General features: G+C 38.4%; 1 protein-coding gene across 3 annotated transcripts in view; it reads left to right on the top strand.

Annotated features, from left to right (window-relative positions):
- The window catches only part of LOC149312853 (annexin A10-like), a 37,557-nt gene extending 13,770 nt beyond the window's left edge, over positions 1–23,787 (top strand). Inside the window, exons 2-12 of one of the 3 annotated variants that reach the window (XM_089525541.1) lie at positions 890–971; positions 4,151–4,245; positions 10,197–10,310; positions 11,935–12,025; positions 15,967–16,046; positions 16,883–16,936; positions 17,018–17,111; positions 17,703–17,798; positions 18,744–18,802; positions 21,715–21,837; positions 23,056–23,787. In XM_089525541.1, coding sequence (XP_089381667.1) covers positions 890–971; positions 4,151–4,245; positions 10,197–10,310; positions 11,935–12,025; positions 15,967–16,046; positions 16,883–16,936; positions 17,018–17,111; positions 17,703–17,798; positions 18,744–18,802; positions 21,715–21,837; positions 23,056–23,124 — 957 coding nt within the window. In that variant the 3' untranslated portion in view covers positions 23,125–23,787. Of the gene's footprint in view, positions 1–889; positions 972–2,529; positions 2,551–4,047; positions 4,246–9,465; positions 9,637–10,196; positions 10,311–11,934; positions 12,026–15,966; positions 16,047–16,882; positions 16,937–17,017; positions 17,112–17,702; positions 17,799–18,743; positions 18,803–21,714; positions 21,838–23,055 lie in introns of those variants that run through there. The other 2 variants (XM_089525544.1, XM_089525542.1) reach the window with 2 other exon arrangements.

Below are 23,787 nucleotides of genomic sequence, written 5' to 3'. Positions count from 1 at the left end.
GGGTGTTTCAAGGGGAAAAAAACACTAATATTAGGTTATCTGCTGCAGGGATGGGCAACAGTAGTCTTCAGGAGAAGGTAATGAATTACAATATCCGATTGCAGAAGTCAGTGAGGTCCAACAATGAAAAACATAGTGGCTGAAGCTAATGGAAGCAGGAAGCCAGTAGCACTTAGAGAACCACAGGTCCTCTACCCCTTGAAGATTATCACACGGATAAAAAGCGTTAAGGAAGTGTATTGTTACCATCATTTTTGCGTGATCAGGGGAAAGATTTTCACATAATGTTGTCCTCCTATTGTTCTTGTAATGTCCTCGAAGCCCTGTGCTACTGGAATAACCCGTTAACAATAAAAAGGCATGAATGGCTTGGCGATCACAAGTCATTTACGCTATTGCAGAACTTATGAAAAGCAATTATGATTCATTAGCATATATAGACACTTCATCAATCCATCTAGGTATTCCCCCAGAGTGCAGTTTGGCAGAAACGCTTCCTATGTCACACAGGAGGTTTAAGTAAGCGGAGAGAGATTAACTGGTTTTCCTCCCCCTCACAATTCCTATCTTAATGAGATGTCTTCTGAGGCTCATGAATTCCATCAACCAAAAGGTTGGTAAACATCTCTCAAGAATGATAAACAAAATACTAAAGGCTGCTGATGTGTGGAAATCAATTGTGCTATCTGCTGCTCTTGAATCATTAATGAAGCATTATGTAAGTGTTTTAATATCGCAATTGTATCATTCTTGCTCAATAACAATAGAATAATGCTACGAAGCTGGAAAAAGCCCCGTGTGATATTCTCCCTTGCCTATTGTTTCAGATATTTCTTAAAATTTTCCCAGCTTATGAAATAGCCTAACAATACCTACTTTCTCTCAACAGTTTCAGGGAACAATCTTCCCAGCTCCCAGTTTTGACCCTGTGATGGATGCTCAAATGTTAATAGGAGCCCTACAAGGAATGGGTAGGTGTACTAACTGAAATTTGAATGAGTCTTTATTCTGAGATATTCTGAATGGATGAACATGTAGCACCAAATGCCTGGCTAAAATAAGAGATGTTACAATGTTCCTCTAGCTTGATGATGATGATGATGATGATGATGATGATGATGATGATGATAATGCTGTCTAGACAAAAGAAATCCAGCATTATTATTTGTGGTTAATATAATGTACAGATATAGCATCCAATAACAACTTTTATAATATAAAAAGTTTTTCTTCTTCATCCGTTTTCAAAGAGGACTAGGAGCTCTAATTACATAACCTAAAATGGACACTTTATTTATCTGTCTGTCTATCTATCTATCTATCTATCTATCTATCTATCTATCTAATATTTTCCAAAACAAGGATAAAATCCAAACGAAGTACCATATTTTCCCCTTTGCTTCACAATAAAGTATCACACCATCTCTGAAGATCTGATATGAGAGCTTTTAAAGGTGAAATTAGAATCACTTCTTTACACCTACTTGCTAAATAGCTAAATAATTTTTAAAAAAAAACAGCCTGCCACCTCAGAACTTCAGCATCATGTTCATAGTGGAGTCTGAAAGGCAAAATGGAGCACAGAGAAGCTGCTAACCATTTGCCTCTCTGGGAACATCTACACTAGCCCCCTTAAACCAAACTATTATGCTCCAGAGATGCCCTGATTTGATACACTGAGGGCCAAATATGTTCAGGCAGACCTTCTGATGACATAGCATCACTGCTGGTCCAGTGTGGATTAATGGCATACAACAACAGTTTTGTTTTGTGTGTGGCCATATGTCTCATGGACAGATCACACTGGGACCAGGGAGAGTCGGTGTATATCCTTAGTGTAGGCAAGCCCTACATGCCAGGATCCATTGAACTACATCCTGCTTCTTTCAGCAAAATCTATCATCTTTCAGCAAAAGTGCAATTGGGGATCATCTCTTCTCCTCACTGTAGTATTCCTGTACACCCCAAAAACATGCTCTGAAAGGCTGGAGACTCCCCATGTCAAACCAATTTTTAAGCAGTGTGTTGGCTGCAGAAATAAAAGGAGATCCATTTGGCTGAGAGAACAACACCTGTGTTGTGTAGGATTTGTGGCCTACTTCTATATCAAGACCTGAAGTTACTTGCAAATATCACTGAACTTCAGAAGACCTCAATGGGGATGTTCAAAGCCATGTGGAAGATAGTTGTATTAAGGATGTTATGTAACTGAATACATGCAAGAGACGTCCATCAGAAATTTATCAGGGCATAAGAAAAATATCCCAGACTAGCCTAAGCCTCCAGTAATGAGAAAAATGGATGGCATTGTTTCATCACAGAGGCATTCCTCTGTAACAAAAACTTGGCATAACCTACAAATCCCAATCAAGGCCTGGTTCCACTGTAGTAAAATAAAATCCCTGCTCTTGAATAGATTTTTTTTTCTTCCTCACTGAGAGACACATAATCTAGTTTAGGTTATGATGGTATTTACAGAGAAACTGCAGGGAAAGATGAACATTCCACTTACATATGCAAAACTGTAAACAACTGTTGACACATGGAAAGGTATCCCTTTTTATATATATATTTTATTGACCCATTTACCAATACCATTTCATCTATTTGATTCTGTTAACTCTTCAATACAATTTTGAGCTTTTGAATTGATCAAGTAGGTTGATCAAGTGCTTATAATTTCTTCTAAATAATACGCCACATTCCATCAATACATATGACAACCACACAGTCATCTTGAATGTCATTCATCTGTACTTTCTGTTCTGCACAAGAAAATCTATAGGAAATTTTGTTTCTAGCAGTTTGTGAAATATGTAAGATTTTAATGAAATTCAAATATTCATTCTAATGATAGGTGTATAAGAAATATCACTAAAAGTTGAACCATAGTATGGGATGGTCCAGAGGGCTATGCACATCCTTCACTGGCCCTCAAAAGCCTGCATAAACCCATTAAATATTTTTATATTAAATGAATCCTCTAGAGGAGCCTTGAGGTTTTCCCTATCCATGCCATAGGAGATGTGTGTCTTTGTTGTTGTTTCTGTGTACCTTCAAGTCATTTCCGATTTATAGCAACCCTAGGGCGAACCTATCATGGGGTTTTCTTGGCAAGTTTCTTTCAGAGGGGGTTTGCCATGTTTTCTTCTCCACAACTAAATGCATCACAATTACTAGCTTTCAAAACACTCAATCTGCAGGGAATCCCATGTTGATTTATTAGGTGAAAATCTCCTCTACATCAACCATAAATTCTCATCTTATAAAGTGTCCTATATCCCTCTTACTTCATGAGGTTGTTGGCCAAAATTTCTGGTTCCAGCCTTGTCCTGTGTAAATGATATATGGCCTAGAATATACACACACTTGCACTGCAGGTTGCAAGGCCTGGAATAAAATATCAGTAGGGGAAGGCAACTATTTTCTGGCAATACACATCAATGGTTTTCTTCTTATAGAAGAACTTTTTATAAGCCCATTAAACAACTGAAGACCCATGTCAAATTCACTAGAATACAGAAAAATCCTTGGAATAAAGTTATCATTCTGGGAATTAGTTTTAATCTCCTTTAGTAAGCCTTCGTTACAGCACAGGCTGCCAAAGCCTGAACCATTATTCAGAAGCAAGTGCAAAGGGGACAACACGTTTTTTAAAAAGCTTCAATTTATTGCACACAGCCTTAGTACACATGTATATGCAATTTCAATCAGTAATCTAGTCGTAAGTAGGCATAAAAATTGGAGGTCAGCAACATTAAAATAAAGATTTAATCAGTATTTGAAGAATGTAAACAACACAAACAAGAGTCAGATATAAATCTTTACATGAGGACTAGTGGTTGTTCAGTGAAAGCCATTATCACTTCTCTTGATGTGTTCATGGCTATTGCCCTTGAGAGCTACAGCAATGTATCTGATAATGCTAACTATTTGTCAGTAGCACAGCAGTATGTCAAAAGCACATAAGTACTCTAAATTCCATCAGGGTTTGTAAATGCCAGTGGGATATTCATCTGTTAATTCTTTTTTTTTTTTTCCTTACAGGAAATGAAATAAAGCACAGCAATCACTGACCAGTGCCAATAACAACACCACAAACAAGAAATTGCTCTCTAATCTTAACAATTATTTTTTCTTTTTCTTGAAGAGTGTGATAAAGATGTGCTGATTAATATTCTAACTCAGCGCTGCAATGTACAAAGACTCATGATTGCTGAGGCTTACAGGAATATGTATGGCAAGGTAGGTTATTATAATTTTGTCCTTGTCTGTTCTCTTCATTCTCCTTTCCCTGTACTCTTATATATATTTAGGTATCGTTTTTGGAGAATCTAGCAGTATTGTCTTTTGACTGGGTGGCTACATGCCAAAGTAAAATTACTTGTTTCATAACCATCATATTTCTAAATGCGTTAAAGATACATTTGGAAAACCTCAGGTTTCTGAACTTATAAGCCCTTTACTCCATTTTCTTGTTTTGTACGTATGTGCCTTCAAGCTGTCTGTTGACTTATGGTGACCCCATAAATTGCATAAGGTTTTCATAGGCAAGTAATACTTAGAAGGTGGGAAGTCAAAGGCTTTCATGGCCGGCATCCATAGTTTTTTGTGGGTTTTTCGGGCTATATGCCCATGTTCTAGAAAGTTTTCTTCCTGACGTTTTGCCAGCATCTGTGGCTGGCATCTTCAGGAAGAAAACTTTCTAGAACGTGGCCACATAGCCTGAAAAACCCACAAAAAACTCAGAGGTGGGTTTGCCAGTTCCTTCCTCTGTAGAACAGGGTGGTCTCCCATCCAAGTACTAATCAGGACTGACCCTGCTTATGCTTCCAAAATCAGGCAGGTTCTGGTGCATTTATGGTATTTAGTTTGATCACGTTCTTCCTTTGATCCAGCACAAGACTTATCGTTATGAGCCATGAGAACTTGTATGAGCCATATAGATTAAAGTGTTTTTTAAAAGTCCTTTAGGTGATCCTGATCCACAGTTTTTCATTTAATTTAGGGGCTTGGCAGACCACCGTTAAGAGGTGGCGCTTTTTGCACTGCAGAAACGGCACCCTTTCTAGTGCCGCTTTGGCTTTTCCGTGGCTCTTTGGTGCAGCGTGTTTACATGCTACGCCAAAAACACGGCATGACACCTCCCAATGTGAGGTTGGTCAGACGGCGTGACGCCAGCATGATGCTGGTGTGGCGGCGGGCAGTGGGTGCACACCATGCCCCCCACTCTGCCCTCATGCTAGCATTTTTTGTCAGTCTCTTGAGGGCCTTAGTAGGATCTCTCAAGAGCACTGTTGAATCATTGCAAAGGCTTATCTAATTCAGCATTCCTTGCTACAATCTCTAACTGTGCAGTATATCAGTTAACCATCTTCACCTCTTTTTTGTCCTCTGGTCTGCTTTTTAACACCTCTGCCTGATGAAGAAGCCAGTGAAGTTTGAAAGCTTACATAATGCATTTTCTGCATTATGGTTGGCCAATAGATGTAGAATTCTTTTGTCCTGCGTAATAAAACCCTCTAGCATCTTCACCATTTTTCTCCTGTAATATTTTAACAACTTTCCCTGGTGAAGAAACCAGTGAAACTTCGAAAGCTTGCATAATGCATTTTCTGCATTTCCATTAGCCAGTAAAGATGTACAGTCAGACTTCACTATCTGTGGACTTTGCCATCCACAGATTTGAGCATCCGCGCATGGCAAGCCCCATTGTCTCAAATGGTGGCACTAGCAGCTATGCACATGTCATACTGCCATCAGGGACAAGGGGACTTGAGGTCCCATTTTTTTGTGTCTGTGGGGAATCATAGAATCATAAAATCATAGAATCGTAGAGTTGGAAGAGACCGCAAGGGCCATCTAGTCCAACTCCCTGCCATGCAGGAAATCCAAATCAAAGCATCCCCGACAGATGGCCATCCAGCCTCTGCTTAAAGACCTCCAAAGAAGGAGACTCCACTACACTGCGATGGAGTTTGTTCCACTGTCGAACAGCCCTTACTGTCAGGAAGTTCCTCCTAATGTTGAGGTGGAATCTCTTTTCCTGCAGCTTGCATCCATTGTTCCGGGTCCTGTTCTCTGGAACAGCAGAAAACAAGCTTGTTCCCTCCTCAATGTGACACCCCTTCAAATATTTAAACAGGGCTACCATATCACCTCTTAATCTTCTCTTCTCCAGGCTGAACATCCCCAGCTCCCTGAGTCGTTCCTCACAGGACATGGTTTCCAGACCCTTCACCATTTTAGTCAGCCTCCTTTGGACACACTCCAGTTTCTCAATGTCCTTTTTGAATTGTGGTGCCCAGAACTAGACACAATATTCCAGGTGGGGCCTGACCAAAGCAGAATACAGTGGCACTATTACTTCTCTTGATCTAGACACTATACTTTTATTGATGCATCCTAAAATTGCATTGGCCTTGTTAGCTGCCACGTCACACTATTGACTCATGTTCAATTTGTGGTCTACTTGGACTCCAAGATCCCTTTCACATGTAGTTTCATTCAGCCAGGTGTCCCCCATCCCATATCTATGCATTTTATTTTTCTGCCCTAAGTGCAGTACCTTACATTTCTCTGTGTTGAATTTCATTTTGTTAACTTTGGCCCAGCTTTCAAGTCTATTCAGTTCATTTTGAATTTTGATCCTGCCCTCTGGAGTATTAGCTATTCCTCCTAATTTGGTGTCTGAAACAGATCCTCCACAGCTACAAAGGTCTGATTGTAGCTCTTTTGTTGGATATCCATTAGAAGCCTACCAGCAGGATACAAAAAAAAAAAAAATAGCACCATCTTGTTTATTTTCCACAACAGCTGGGAAAGTCCTCTATGATGTTACTATTGCACCTGAAGTACCCTGAAGATTCCATCTAGTATGTTCTTTATCCCTGCCTCATATTTATTTTGGTTTTAGAAGACCTATTTATTTTTTATTCATTCCTCCATAACTAGTATTTGCACATGTTATTGAGAAAGAACAATAATAATAAATAATGATAAAATATTTATTTGTGTTTCCCCACCTTTCCCAATTGGATCGAAGCGGGATTACAGACTAAAAAATCAATCAATAAAGCCAATCATCATTGCCACTCATATTTCAAAAACAAGAGGAGTCAATCATTAGGAACAATTGATAGTTTTGACATTAGAACAAATTTGCAAAAGGATTACATAGGGAGGGGGAAACAAATCAGATACAAGCTGAATCATATATTTTCATTAAAATATAACTTCAGGTAGTTCTGTAATTTAGTCATACAGGCAAAGTTCTTTGAGATTTTTTTTTTTTACATTTCATTACACTGATTTCTCATTGCCCAAATAATTAGAAAATGTTAACAATGACAACTCAGAGTCACCTTGCCTTATTTTTCATGACTCTTCCTCATTTACCCTCTTTCCAACTGAAAGGGGTAATTTTTAATTAGCCTCTATTTGTATTATTAATCAGTTCTCCTACAGGCATGCTGTCAGCTGCAAATGTCTTAATGAATTAATTTCTATTCCATGTGTGATTTAGTGGTTGTCAAATGTATCTAATGTGCATTCAGCAAAGATTACATATTGTTTTTTCATCATAAATTCATTTTTAATTTGTATGTGTCTTTCCTCCTTGCTACACTGTCTGCTATGTTAATTATATTCACAGGGCTTGTGGTTACCTTTAATTATTTGCCTTCTGAGAGCATCTTTTGCATTAACTGTGCTATATTTCATTTATACTTTATACTGCCTCTTTATTGCTAGATCCCTTGATAATGAAAGTAATCATACACAATTCACAAAGAAGCACTTAAATTCAAGTTGCACTGGAGGAAACATCCCCTTGTGTTTGGGTTCAGTCAATCAAATTTCAGACCTTGAATTGATGATCAAAGCAAGACAAAGAGGAGAATATAAGTCCCTATCTAGTGAAAATGATTTCTGTCTGAAAATTGACTTCTGAGTGAGAAACTTCTTGTTCAAATAGAAGAGCTTGAAAAAGTTACTTTTCTGTACTATAGTTTTCAGAATCCCCAAACAGTAATTCCCAATGTTGGCTAAGTGTTTCTAGGAGTACTAGTTCAAGAAAAGTAATTTTCCAAGCTTTATGAACGAGATACCAAATATATAAATGCAAAGGTGGACAACTATAGCTCACCTGTGGTTCTCCTAATTGAGGGGTTTTTTACAGCTCCCATCATCCTTAGCTCATATATTCAGTGATAAGAAAATATGGGATTTGCAGTTCAGCTATTATCTGCCATGCCACAGTTGTATATCTTGGATGTAAAGAGGGGGTATAAATAAAATATAAATGAAAAAACAAATCTTCCATTCAGTATCTAGGGCTGTGACCACCACGGTCCATACCCCTAACATAGGAGTAGAGAACCTGTGGCCCTCCAAAGGTTGGACTCCATCAGTTCCAATCGATTATTTCCAGGGCGGATTTGATTTGTAAGTTAGTAGTATCTTAGGAATGACAAGTTCACTATCTGTGCTCCAATAACTGGTTAACATTGTCAGCTTGGTAACAGCAAGATATTTAAGTAGCATGTTGCCCAAAGCCTGGTTTATACTGAGATCTTAACAACTATTTTTTGCAGCGGACATCAATGCCCATAGCATCCCCTAGAGAACTCTGGATCACGGTTGGGGTAAACTGGAGTAGAGCTGGGATAAAAGAAAAACCTCAAATTCTCATCCTCAAAATTTGGATTCAGTCATAAATAAACCACATAAAAGTCAACATTTGATGATGATTCTCAAAGGTGAAGGCTAGATCAGGAGATTTGAAATTGATATATTGTGACTGTTATATAATAATAAAATAAATAAATAATTTATTTCTATCCCGCCCAATCAATAAGGAATCCGGGTGGCTAACAACAGTGAAGATACAATAAAAATACAATAAAAACAAACTAATCCCTTCCCAGCCCCCAGCGATATAAAGCAGCCAATAACAATAAGCAATATCCATACAGTGGCAATCAATAGGAAAACATAAGAACATTACAAGTAAAACGGGGTTCAAGAAAATCCTTTTCCCAACCCTTCAACACAAGTCCACATAAAAACAATATTAAACAAATTAAATATAAACATAACATAGTACCTAATAGAAAAAAACATAAAAATAGCAATTACAATATGTCAAAAACCATAATCCATATAACATAATAAACATTAAGAACTACGATTTATCAAAATTAATTAAAAAAACAATTATAACAGATCAAAGTTGAAAGGAGGCAAAAACAGTATCCACGGCCGCCTGCCAGGCCAATGCCCCAGGAGCCGACACAGGTGCCTCCTCTCCTCCTCTTCCAAGTGAGGGACCGATGGAATGGGTGGTGGGGGAAGGCACAAGCGAAGGTTTTGAGGCCTCTGCCAGACCAACGCCCCAGGAGCCGACACAGGTGCCTCCTCTCCTCCTCTTCCAAGCGAGGGACCGATGGAGTGGGTGGGGGGGGAAGGCACAAGCCGAGGTTCTGAGGCCTCTGCCAGGCCAACGCCCCAGGAGCCGACACAGGTGCCTCCTCTCCTCCTCTTCCAAGCGAGGGACCGATGGAGTGGGTGGGGGGGGAAGGCACAAGCCGAGGTTCTGAGGCCTCTGCCAGGCCAACGCCCCAGGAGCCGACACAGGTGCCTCCTCTCCTCCTCTTCCAAGCGAGGGACCGACATTGTTATTATTAGTACAACATACTAAACAAGTGTGCAAAACAAGTCAGATTAAGATCACTGAAATTAACAGGATTCGTATAAAATATATAAAGCCATGGTTAAGAAGACATCACAGATGGCAATGTGGTATCATTCCCTATCATCTCTGCTTCCCTGTCCATCTCCCTGGTGCTCCTAACCATACTACCTTGCTATGTCTAGAGTGCTACAATACATTTGAAGCTCATTACAAATCCAGGTCAAAAAATAGTGATCATAGTTAGCACTAGTATAGCCATAATAGCAAATAACGATTTTTTAAAAAAATGATTGGAGAAGGATGGTGACGATAGGAGAAGAGACCATTTGATAACTTCAGATGCTATTATATTCCTGGGAACATTCCACAAAGCTTATTGTGATGTGCATTGAGCTCATGCACTTTGATTGAATTGTTTTCTTATCAATATATTTGACTTCAGGGATCAGCAATACTGTGTGCATGTTGATTAGAGCAATAATACTATCTTTTTCCTTCCAAGGATTTGCTTATAGACCTGAAAGAGAGTATCTCGCATCACTTCAAGGAAGTCATGGTTGGTCTGATGTATCCACCTGCCAGTTATGATGCTCATGAGCTCTGGCATGCTATGAAGGTATTTGTTGAACCATCAGACTGTAGTATAAATTCACACTTTTTGCAGCACCTCAGACTATTTTCAATGAGGAGAAACAGTTTGGAAAATAAATGAATAAATAAATAATCTCACTGTTTTGTTTCACAAAACACAATAGGCACAATCAAACCAAAATTAAGCATTGTGACCTTTCAGCTGGGAGAGCTGAGCACTTTTTTGATTTGTTTAGTTTTGCTGCCATGAGGAGGATTTTGTAAATCCTGGAATCTGGATTGTTAAAATTGTATTGTATTGTATTGTATTGTATGACATTGTATGACATTGTATGACATTGTATGGCACTACACTGTTAACACAAATGGAATGGGAAACATATGAGCTACTCATGTCTCCTAGCCATTCTCAGGCTACTATTGTTCCATTTGGCACAACCATCAGTATTGGAACTGGTAATGATGTTGGTGGCATTGCTGAAAGAACAGGCCAAAATTTTGGCCACACCATAAAAATCCCTCTTTTTTCCCCTTCTCTTCTGGAGGAAAGAACACACTATGGGATGTGGGTGGAGCCATTCTCTGCCTCCATTTTGCATCACGGAGGGCACTACTATTGCCACAAACAGATGATTCTAGATATCAGTGGCAGCAACACTGCATCAATAGGATGGATCCAATATCAGTTTCTACCACCACGCCTCCAAAATGGGCTGCCTACTCAGGCTTCAAGAGGAATGATTTAAAAAACCCCACATGTTTTTGGTGCTCTCTGACAGTTATTAGACTTCTTATTTTTTTTTGTGTGTGTGCCTCCGGGTCATTTTTGACCTATAGTGACTCTAAGGTATCCCTATCACAGTTAAACATTTATACATATTTTAAATTTATTTACTGAGGTTTTGGTTCCAGTCCAGTGCTGGGCACATACATACTATTGAAGTTGGAATGATATTGAAGAATTTCATGTCTATATTAAGTAAATCATAATATGTATTGATAATTGGTGACTGTTGACATTAATCCTATGGTCAGTATAAGAAATTCTGGATATTATGCATGCCATCTCAAATTTTGCACATGTAGAATAATACATATATTTAGTATACACATCAGCAGTGAAATTAATTCTAAGGGTACTACAGTTTTATATTATTAATAGACTGTCTAATTATTCAGAAGTTAAGTTGCATGGCCCTATACATATCCACTCAGAAAGTGCATTCATTTCTTTGAGGAGACTATTGTCAAGTAAATGTGCATAGAACTGCAGTCTTATAATAGTGGTACACTATTAAATCCCGAGTACATAACTGTGTTTTTTCCTACTGCTTCCTAGAGAGCCAATTAATATTAACTAAGAGCTCTTCTTATTTTCTATCTTGTTTCATCAAAGGATAGACTTGTACACTTAAATGTAAACATGCTGATAAGCTGTCATAGGCTTAGGCAGTCTGATACTCCGTGATCAATGCAGTCCTAAAGCAAATGAGATAAAATCACTGCTTCCCAGGAAACAAACAACTTGAAAAGCTACTGCTATGAAATGATTTTAGATACTCCAGTATGCTCTGCTTATTCTAAATTAATGCATTAGTTGTATTTGAAACCACTGTTTATATCAGAAATCTTTATCTCCTCTACTGTAGGGAGCAGACACAGAGGAAAACTGCCTAATTGATATATTAGCCTCAAGATCAAATGGAGAGATCTTCCAGATGAAAGAGGCCTACCTTTTGCGTAACTATCATTCTTCCCCCCCCCCAACAAAGAGTACCATAGCAACTATAATCTAGAACATGCTGTAAGGAGATGTTCATACCCTTAATGTTTTATGTGTTAGACGAGAGGTGAGAATCATTTCTTTTATGGACGACTTCCAAAATCTCCAGTCACCATAGCCAAGCAATGTTTCCAAGCTCTGTTTTTGACCATTTATTATGGTTGCTCCTACAGAATCCTGGGAATCATAGTTTGACAAAATATTGGCATAGAACATTTACTCAGTCTTTCTACAGTACTCATGACTACTTGAGGAGAAGGAGTAGTTATTATTCAAGATATAAGCCTCCTACAGTTATCAGAGTGTAAGGAGATTATTACACAGAAGATTACCATTGCTAAAATGTGACTAAAATCATCCAAAAACCACAGCAGTGTGATCGGCAGTCATGCTTATTTCCTGCGATTAGATTGTCAGGGAGGTGTCCCGCTCCTCTTCCATCATCAAAGTGTTTGCACAGCAGCCATTTCTACAATAACGAAAGTTCCTATTATTGGAGACATGGCTGCTGCACGAACCCTTTGATGACAGAAGAGGAGCGGGACACCTCCCTGACAATTTAATTGTCAGAAATAAGCTCAACTGCCAATCACACAGTCTCAGTTTTCAGTCAATTTAGCCATGTTTTAGCAATGGTAAACTGCTGTGTGATAATCTCCTAAACCCTGGTGGCGCAATGGTTAAATGCCTGTACTGCAGCCACTCACTCACAGACCATAAGGTTGTGAGTTCATTACTAGCCAGGGGCTCAAGCTCAATGCAGGCTTGCATCCATCCATCTTTAATCCATTTTGTTCAATTCCACACAAATTCTTAGCATAATTAAAACAACATCCCCTGAGATTATTCTATGGCTACAATAAGTTCTTTGTTGCCCTACTAATTTTCTCCCCTTTAAAATGTGGTGCAGGAGAAAATCATACCTCTTCAAGTTGCATTAACAGGTAGCATTATCTGATCCTAGATGTTCTGGACTATTCAGTGTCAGAATAGAAAGTAGCATGAAAATGTGTTCATTTTTATTACTGTCATATCAATTGTGTTAAATGAATATAATTTTGTAGTCAGAAATAATTCAATGGAACTTACTTCTAGCTACAGATATGTAGATTTTCAACCTTAGAGATATATCCATTTACTTTTTTGGAAAGCCTTCTACTTGTTATATAATTCTTGGAGAATAAAACAGAATGACTACGCCACATATAATACCACATTAGGACTTATTTCATGGTTTCTTTTGATCATATTAATATTCATTTATTCATATTTATTTAAAAAAACCTATGTCAGGGTATAGAAAAGCTACATCCAATTAGTACCACAGAGGTGGCCAATTTACAGCCCTCCAGATGTATGGCTGGAATGCAACCTGGTCATTGGCTTTAATGGGAGCTATAGACCATCAACAGATGGAAGTACACAAGATATCCCCCCATGTAACACCATGACCACCACCCTACTTCCTTCACAGTGTTGCCAACAAGCCTCGAAGATAATTCCCGAAAATGTTTGTCCAAAACCCGCTGAATCCCCCCAGATCACACGGAATATTCAGTCACAATTCCCGGAAAATTCCCATAATGTTAAAATGGCTGATGTTTTGCAAATAAACGTAAACATAATTGAATAAAAATAATTGTAACTTATTTCAACCCTCAAAATCACCATTGAACCAAACAAAGAATCTTTCAGTCTTTTTAAGATATTTATTTTGACATGAAGGGGGTTCAGGAAGCTTTGTGCCAAATAGAAATGTGTCCGGATGCAACCGCACTGCAGAAATAAATCCAGTTTGACACCCTTTTAATTGCCATGGCTCAGTGCTAGGGAATCCTGGGAATTCTAGTTTTCGGAGACATTTAACTTTCTCTCTCAGCAAATTCTGGTGTGCCAACAAACTACAATTCCCAGGATTTCATAGCACTGGGCCATGGCAGTAAAAACAGTATGAAACTGGATTGTCTCTGGAGTCTGGAGTGAAGATGCAGCCTGAGATGGGTCCAAGACACACTGCAGAAATAATCCAGTTTGAGACTGCTTTAACTGCCCTGGCTCAGTGCTAGGGAACCCTGGGAAGTGTAGTTTTGTGAGACATTGAGTCTTCTTTATCAAAAAGAGCTCTGGTGCCACAACAAACTACAATTCCCAGGATTCCCTAGCACTGAGCCAGGAGAGTTAAAGCGGTCACAAACTGGATTATTTCTGCAGTGTTTTGGATCTTCGTTATTAAAAATGCTCAAGGTCCAATCCATACTGCAGAAATAATCCAGTTTGAGACCACTTTAACTGCCCTGGCTCAGTGCTAGGGAACCCTGGGAATGGTAGTTTTGTGAGAAAGAGCTCTGGTGCCACAATGAACTACAGTTCCCATGCATCTGAGGAAATATGCTTAAGTCTAGGAAAGCTCATGCTGCCAACTTTTTTTCAGTGAGACTCAAAAGTTGCTACAAGATCCCTCTATCATCATCCATTATTATTATTATTATTATTATTATTATTATTATTAAATCCAAATGCCGCTGAAGAAGTGGACATAAACTGGCAACACTGATATCCTGTAGACTCATTCCCTGGGGCTGTGATCTGTAAGCGTGGAGGCAATTCCCTTGTCAAACCAGGGAATCCTGGGAATTGTAGTTTGTTGTGACATGTTGAGACACTGCTTTTACCAGCAGCCAGGGCTCCATGCATGAAATTCTGGGCTTGGTGGTTTGTTGTGCCCAGAATCCCATCATCACAGGGAGCCTTGCAGTTAGAAGCAGTGCCAAACTGGATTATTTCTGCAGTATGGATGGCAATGGAAAAGAGAACAAAAAAGAGATTCACAAAACAAAATTCTTGGAAGACAGGGCAGCAGGGGTGCCAATTTACCAGGTGCTCTGCCTATGCTCAGAGGCATATTTAATCACTAACACACACACACACACTCTCAGGGACATCACATTCACATGATCACACAGCAGCCACTTTGCTTTCCCTTGAAGCCTGAGAATGCCTGAGGGGGGGGGGGGGGGGCAATCACTGTCCTCTATCTGATTGGCTGAAAACTGTTAGTGTGATTCCTCCAAACAGTTGGTTGGTTGGTTGGTTTGCTCTTGCTCCGTCCTCGCTCTCAGAGGGAGTCATTGAGAGAGAGAGAGAGAGAGAGAGAGAGAGAGGTTTTTTCTCCAGCCCTCTCTCTGATTGGCTGAAAACTGTTACACTCCAAAGGGTTGGTTGCTCTGCAGCAGTCTGGAGATGAAACGGGGCAAAGTCGCGGAAAAGGCACTGAAATAGAGCCAGGCACGAAAATCACACGAAAAGCTCTGAAAAGTCCCCGTTTTCGCGTGAAAGTCGCGAAATTGGCAACACTGTTCCTTCAACAGTCAGCATAATTATATGAAGTTGTTCCCTCTGCAAAAGAACCTATTTGTGTTGGAAAGAATTATACTGGCAGCAGAACTCCTGCTCTGTCTACCTGGTACACTTGCACCTGATGGAGAGGAAGAAGGTGGCCAGTGAACCAGTGGCAAGTCTGGTGGGAATGCAAGTGGACAGGCAGATGAGGCTGTAGGAGTGGCACCTCCCACCTTCATACCAGCTGGTCCACTTGGAGCATATTACTCCCACCAGCTGGTGCAGACAGAGCTGGTGGCCTTTGCACAGAGGAGGTACCACAGAAGCTTGTACCTCCACTCCTTTCTTCCCCACCTGAATGCAAGCTTCTATGGTGCAATAGTGTCATTGGGGTGGTGGTCATGGTGTCAAATGGGGGTGACACCCAGTGTGGCCCACTTCCCCCCCACTACCACCCTTAATAGTTCCCCTGGTTCTATGATATATTTTAGAGTCATTTCATAATAGCTGTCACTGACCCATTCAGCAATGTTCATAACAGTTATTGTGTTTTTCCTAGAATATAACACTGACCTTTCTCCAGATATTTACTCTGAGACTTCTGGACATTTTAGAGATACACTTCTGAACCTTGCTCAGGTATTTTGTGAATGACTTTTTTTTTAACTATCAAAAGTTCTCTTGTTATTCAGGGCTCCTTCGCTCTTTAAATTGCTGCTGTTATTAACTGCCCTTATGTTGACCAAAGACAAAACTTTAATTTTGGAAGAGAGAATGGGGGAATATTGCTTCTAAATTTACAATTCCCCTTTAAACTCGAATTGGAAATCATATTTAAAACTAATTTCTACTTCTGAGTTGAAAAGCAAACACTAATGAAAGTCTTAACAAATTATTGGACTGTTCTAATTAAGAATTCAGGAAAGGAATCAGAAGGCTTGGGTCTAGAGAGAGAAGAATGCAAACACAAGGCATGACAAACCATAGTTTAGCATTACAGATAAACTGATCCTTTATACTCTCCACTTCTCCTCCAATAAGATCTTACAATATGAGGCATTGTAAAGTTGTGAGGAATGAGCAGAGTTTAGAAATGTTACTTGTTTGGACTGTAGCTCTAAGAATCATTGGTCACATTGGCTCAGAGCTTCCAAGAGTTCCAGTCTAAAAACTTTTCTAGCTCTATTAAAGAGCCAAAATGCTCTGTTCATATATATATAAAAGAAAATATACCACACAATAAGAGCCAAGGAGTATTTATGGTCCACCTTTGGAAGACATTGAGCAATATTAAAGAATAATTGTGTGCATGCGTATTGCAGTATTCCTTCAACTCAATAGCTACAACAAGCTGCCATGGTTATGGAGTTAGATGGATGGGTTTTTAGGGCAAATATTGTGATACAATATTTGATACAATATTGTATAAAGTGATACAATCTCACTTTAAGCTATATGCCTTATTTTTTCCCTAGGGAACCAGACAAGAAGGATATGCAGATCCTGCTATGGCTGCTCAGGATGCAATGGTATCAGCAAGTTTTCAATCCCTCTGAAAAGTTGTTTGCTTTAGTGGCTTCTTACACATCATTATTCTTTTAATGATCTAGGTCCTATGGGAAGCATGCCAGCAAAAAACTGGGGAACACAAAACCCGGCTGCAGATGATTCTGTGCAACAAGAGCTACCAGCAACTGTGGATGGGTAATTTATTTTCATAACTTCACCCAGCCTTAACTAAATGAACATGTAATGGGAAGAGAAGATACAGTGCTTGACTGACAATGAAAAGCTATTCATGAGAACTCTAATTGTGTCAGAAGTCAGAAGGCACTAATGGTAACTTAGCTTAACACAAACTGATTGGCTGCTGAAGACCCCTTTACACAGGGGGATTTATTGCCTCGAAGAGTCAGTCACTATAACAAGTTCTCATTTTGATCAAATTGGATCTCAGTTGTCTATTTGTTGTTTATAGCATCCAGTAAAAACATAGCTAGAAACATAATCAAATAACTGGTACAATAGTTGGTACCATACACCAAGTTGCATACTATAAATATAACCTTCTTAATATTCTTTTATTAGTTTGGCAAAATTGTGATTGTCAAATCATGTGTTTTGACAATATGGGCAATATTTGGGGGGGGGGGGGGTTAGACACTGGATATTGTGTTTTATCTTTATCTAAAATTATTCTAACCAGAAATGGATATGAACACTGACATTTAAATTAATTTATTCAAGTTAATTGACTAAAAAACTGCTCACCAACTATAAATGTATTTTCTTAAGTTTTTCAGGAGTTTCAGAATATCTCTGGACAAGACATAATAGATGCCATTAAAGAATGTTATGATGGATATTTTCAGGAATTACTAGTAGCAATAGGTAACAAAATATTTATATCTACAATACATTATACTTTCGTGCGTGTAGTAATATAGCATTGCCATACATAGAAAAAGAAAAATTAGAAAAGCAGTTTACTAATTGGAAAAGCTATTAATACCTCTGAAACAGGACTACAAATTGCTGTGTAATCCATAGTTGCTTACAAGCTGTGGAAATTTTGCTACTCACTCTTGAGAGACACATTAACTGTGCTCTCTGTTTTATAGCTGTTATTGCTTAAGCCATTTTGTGCCGCTTATGATGATGTTTAGATCTGAGTCTAGATCGCTCTTTGAAATTGCTGATAGTGGTTTTTAGACACCTTACTGTTTTCCATGCTAATCCAGACAATTAAAGTCTTTTCAGATATATTCCTATGCATACTCACCTAGGAATATGTCCATTTGAATACCATGGGGCTTATGTTTGAGTAGGCTTGTCTTACAGAATGCAGTTATTCTCTGTATTTCATATTCCTTCTGTCAAGTAATATTGGCTGGATACATTTTAGACCTAGGTAAATCATACTTTTCAAAGGGATAGTTCCAGTTGGCTAAGGACTTCCATTCATCTCTAATGTATTTAATGAAATAGGAGTCACAAATCCAATTCATTATCCACAGCCTTTGGAATTTCTTGTTCTAGCTAATAAATATTTTGATAACCCAATTTTTGGATTGGGGAGCTAAACATTACAAAGTAGATTTTGCCTGGAATGAAGCAATTCTAGCATGTTATCTTTTACTGTGAAATATGGAATTTTAGAATTCTTCATCAATATTTTGGTTTTGTTTCCCAGACACTATCAGTTATAAAAGCAGCTAAAGAAAAGGGTGGAAAGAAGTGGCTGGTTTTTACTATGAAAGACATTAATAGTAATTACTTATTTATAATTGTGACAGGAAGGTTTTGTAATTTCTTTATCTGATTTTCTTCCCTCAGTTCTGTGTGTTAGAGACAAAGCTTCCTATTTTGCTTATAGACTTTACAATGCAATTCATGTGAGTATTTACATCATCTGAAAGTCTGGTTATACTATGCTTTTGTTTGCTAAGTGGCCCAGTTCTCCTCTACAGGGGTTATAATCCTTATTTTTAAAGTGCTGCTTTCTAGCTTTAGGGCTTTATTATAATCATGTCGGTTACAAATCCCAAACAATGTAGTTAACACAATGATCTGAGAGATGCAATGCAATCCCATTTTTTGTATATTGGTTGGGTTGCTAGATGTACAGGCTGGTTCTAATTGTCTCCTCAAAAGAAAGTTCAGTGAAACATTTGCTTACTGCCAATTCTGCTTGGACTGAAGTCTTTTTTCTGTGAAGTTTAAACTGGGTAAGAAATAATAATAATTATTATTATTATTATTATTATTGGGAGAGGAAATGATAGCAATTGAAATTCTCCCTGACCACTGTTTAGAGTCTTAGATAATTGGTGTTCCATTATAAAGTCTCATCCATTGATAACATGCAGCACTGAGTATCTGCGTATCTTAATATGAAGACAAATGTTTAATATTCCATTGAAAGTAATTGTTCTATATAGGTTGAGACTCCCTCTGGTGTACAAATGTGAAATGGCAAGTTATGTACTGTCATGGAATAGGACTGGTCTATAGTCCAAAAATACCATCACTTGCATTTCATTTCATTCTGTTCCTTTCCATTCCACTGAACCTTTGTTTCAAATCAGAATTGCTAAAATACCATCCTGGGCCAGGCCCAAAGTTTCTATTTCCCAGAGAACTCCATTCACTGTATGATTTCATAGTACTTGAGGCCTGGGTTATATTGCTAGAAACCGAGTCCCTCATTGTAAAAGATTTTATTCCTGTGCATGGCACAATGTCTCTTTCAGTGTCTGAATAGACCTCGCCTAGAATGTTTCATATTTCCATCAGTGCTTTTCAGTGATCTAAGAGAGCTGTGTTTGTCATTTCAAGCAGCAGACTACAGGAATCTTGGAAATATTGACCAAGATCCTGCATCAGAGGCCAGAATGTGTATCTAAACATTGATGGAGCTACATCACAGTCATGACATGCAACCATAGTACATAGTACATCTTCCCCTACTATACAGCATTGCAACTAAATAATATGGTTGCATGTCATGACTGCATCCCAAAGCATAGCATATGCATTAGGACTACTGTACAACAGCCATGCTGCTGGCTTTATTTGCACAGTGGTCCCATAGATATAACTATGGTCTAAAAGAGCTGCAGAAATAATCCAGTTTGAGACTGCTTTAACTGCCCTGGCTGAGTGCTAGGGAATCCTAGGAATTGTAGTTTATTGTGGCACCAGAGCTCTCTGACAGAGAAGGCTAAATGTCTCATAAAACTACAGTTCCCAGAATTCCCTAGCATTGATCCAGAGCAATTAAAGCGTTCTCAAACTGGATTATTTCTGCAGTGTGTTTTGGACCAAAGCCTCTATTCCTCTCCTGTGTATATATGCATTTGAATGCACCATAACATGATTGTAAGCCTAAATACTGTACTCTGAATGCACCAGATCCTTTCTGAGCAGGGCCAGCCCTGGTAACTACATAGATGGGAGACCACCAAGGAATACCAGGTGCTGTAGGCTATGTTTCTGAAGAAGGAACTGGCAAAACCATCTTTGAGTATTTCTTGCCTAAGAAAACTCTATGGAATTCATGGGGTCGCCATAAGTGGACAGGCAACTTGAAGGCACATATACATACATACTAGTCAGTTTGCAAATGTCATAAACACCCAGCAGGATGCCAGTTGAGGCACTGGCAAATAACTGTCGTTCTGGAACACTTAAAAATGAAAAAGATATTATGGTACCTAGTTACAGAGACACAATATAATTCTGCACAGTTACATTCATAGAATATCAAGATTTTTTTTCCTGCAAAAATAAACATTTGGAAAGATTTTAATGAAGTCTTCATAGGATTGAAACCTTATAAACAAGTATTTATATTCTTTGTGTGTCCCTCTTTCTTGAAGAAAAATCTCATCACTGACAATTATTTCTTGCCAGTTTTAGATCACATAGAAGGGTTACTATGTCACCAATGAAGTACTGTTCAAAATATTCTGACCATTAGATGTCACCATTGTTCCACAGACTTTAATCAAATTCAAGTTTGTATTTAAAATTACTAAAGTATCGGAAAATCCTATGAAATTCATAGGGTCCCCATAAATTGGCAGATGACTTGAAGGCACATGCACCCAAAATTCTGGCTATACTAGCTATAGTATAGTATTGATTGCTAGTATATATAGCTAGAATAGATTAGGCTACACTGGCTCAATCTACTTAAATTATATTTACTAAAACCATTCAGTGACTTCTGATAACAGAATTGATGCCATCCTAATTTTAATTAGAGTATTTATCATAGCTGCCATGGTACCCAACATTTTTAGTGAAATTCTCAAAAATAAGAATAAGCCATTGCTCCAAAATAACAAATGCAGCACGGAAAATTATATTCCATTTTTGTGTTCCACCTTTTGCATGGTCCAGCATGGCGTAGCAGTTTGAGTGTTAGACTGTGACTTGGAGACCAAAGTTTGATTCCATGAAACTTTCTGGGTGACCTTGGAAAAGTCACATACTCTCAGCCTCAAGGAAAGTCAATGGCAACCTTCTCTGAACAAATTTTGCCATGAAAACCCCATGATAGTTTCACCCTAGGGATGCCTTAAGTCAGAAATGACTTGAAGGCACCCAGCAACAACAAATGTACACAGTATATTACTTAGAAATTAGATCTTTCTATACAGAAAAAAACCCTGACATTTTTCCTGACTGCATTCCCTGACAATTCATCCTGATTTATTATTTAGACCAAAAAGCTAACCTATATCAGTTCTATGTAGACAACAGAAATATGCCACCATCTAATGTTTCTATCCTGTTTCAGGATTTAGGATTCCATAATAAAACAATTATAAGGATTCTGATTGCCAGAAGTGAAATTGATCTGATGACTATCAGGCAGCGGTATAAAGAGAGATATGGAAAATCACTGTTGCATGATATCAGAGTAAGTCTGCAGTACCTGGCTAGTTTGTCACTGGCTGTGTATGTCTGAACTACAATCATTTAGCCATTCAGAAACAGACAACGACCATACTAACCCTTAACTATCCTTAACTTTCAAGAAAAGAAAAAGAAAACAATGGCTTCTGATTTGAGAAGTGACTTCTTATTTTTATTGAAAGTTAATTTTAGTTTTGCCTTGATCTTTTTGGGAAACAAAACAGGCTTTGGCAGTTGAAGGACTTGATGCTTTATTGCACCTGCTATCATTTCTATTCAGAAGAAAATGCTCCCAAACAACATATCACTCCAGAATTATAACTACTGTATATTCTTTCAAATCAGAAGCCCTTTTTTGGGTGTTCGTAACTAGTTTCCTTAACAAATCAGAAACTGGAGCCATGTTGTGGACCGCTGTCTCCTAACACTGCATTTGTGACTTGCCAGTCTTCATGACCTCCATTTGATCTGAAATTTCAGTGGTGCATTGTTCCAGCTCACATGGATACCAATGTGTGTACAGTTATACATGTTTCTCCTTTACACCCATTAGCACCAAGGTAGGGTTACATGCCAAGAGCATCTGAGAATATGCCCTAGAACAGTGATGGTGAACCTTTTAGATGCCAAGTGCCCAAACTGCAACCCAAAACCCACTTATTTATTGCAAAGTGCCATGTCCCTCTGGCTTTCCTGTAACAAACTTTGGCAAACTCTGTGCTGGGATGATGGCACATGTGCCCACAAAGAGGGCTCTGAGTGCCACCTCTGGCACACGTGCCATAGGTTCGCCATCACTGCCCTAGAATCCTGTGTAATGATGTGGAGATTTATGGCAATGCAGTGGTTAAATGCTAGTATACAAGGTTGTAAGTTTGGTTCCAGGTGGGGCTCCAAGGTCTAATCAGCCTGCCATCCTTTCACAGGTTGCCAAAATGAGTTCCCAGCCTGTAAATTGCCTGTAAATGGGTGCTAGTCCACTGATAAGTGGTATAGAAAGGTACTTGCTATTGCTATATTGTCCAGCCAAATGGAAGTGAGATTGAGAAAGAAGAGCTGTAGAGAGGTTGCTCTACCCTTCAGTAAAGAAGTAATAAGACCATCCTCAAACTTCATTTGATTGGGTTGCTTGGTCCTCTGCATACTCACACACCAATCCAGAAAATCCTTAAATAAAATGCTTACATAAAGTCCTTAAAATATGTATTCATTTACTTTGTAGCATTTTGCCTCTGGACATTATGAGAAAGCTCTACTTGCCATCTGTGCCGGTGATGCTGAGGATTATTAAAGGGAAGAAAATAATGTTGAAGATGGGACGAAAAAGTTATAGCCTGGATTATTTTTTAATTATAGAAATACAAGCTGTGTAAATTTTTTCTCTATAGACAAAACTTGCCACTATGATTTGTTTAATGACCTGTTATCTTTAAAGAAAACTTATGGTAGCTACACAGATTGTCAGAAGTCACTGTGCATCAACACATTTTGCATTTTCTAATTATATTAAGGTTTGTTTTCATCCCCAATGATAAGACCAGTGAGTAGTATTATTTTCTGCATTACTTTGAATAATTTTTTTAATCTGATACTTGGCATATTATTCAAGCATAACATATTTGTCAGGTTGTAGCATCACACCATTTGTATTAGTTGTAGTGCTGAAACTTTTCTGATCAAATACACCTTGATTTCTATGAAATATAGAAGGAAAATGGGCAGTATAGTATTTTCAAATGGATAAGGAATAATTTTTAATATCATATGATCTGTACAGACATAAATGGTTTTTTAACTGAACACAGTTTCACACCAGGAATTTTTAAATATAATTTGATATATATTTTACTACAACGTTGCCTTCCGCTTCAAACTGAACCAGCAGATATCCAGTATCTAATTTCACTCTCTTGTATAATTCTGCTGTGTCTAAATAAAGTATAACTGCATGCTT

This window comes from Sceloporus occidentalis, unplaced genomic scaffold (assembly GCF_023333645.1).
Source record: "Sceloporus occidentalis isolate IW3139 unplaced genomic scaffold, rSceOcc1.0.p SCAF_5, whole genome shotgun sequence".
Lineage (NCBI taxonomy): Eukaryota > Metazoa > Chordata > Lepidosauria > Squamata > Phrynosomatidae > Sceloporus > Sceloporus occidentalis.
This window is presented reverse-complemented; position numbering and strand designations above follow the sequence as displayed.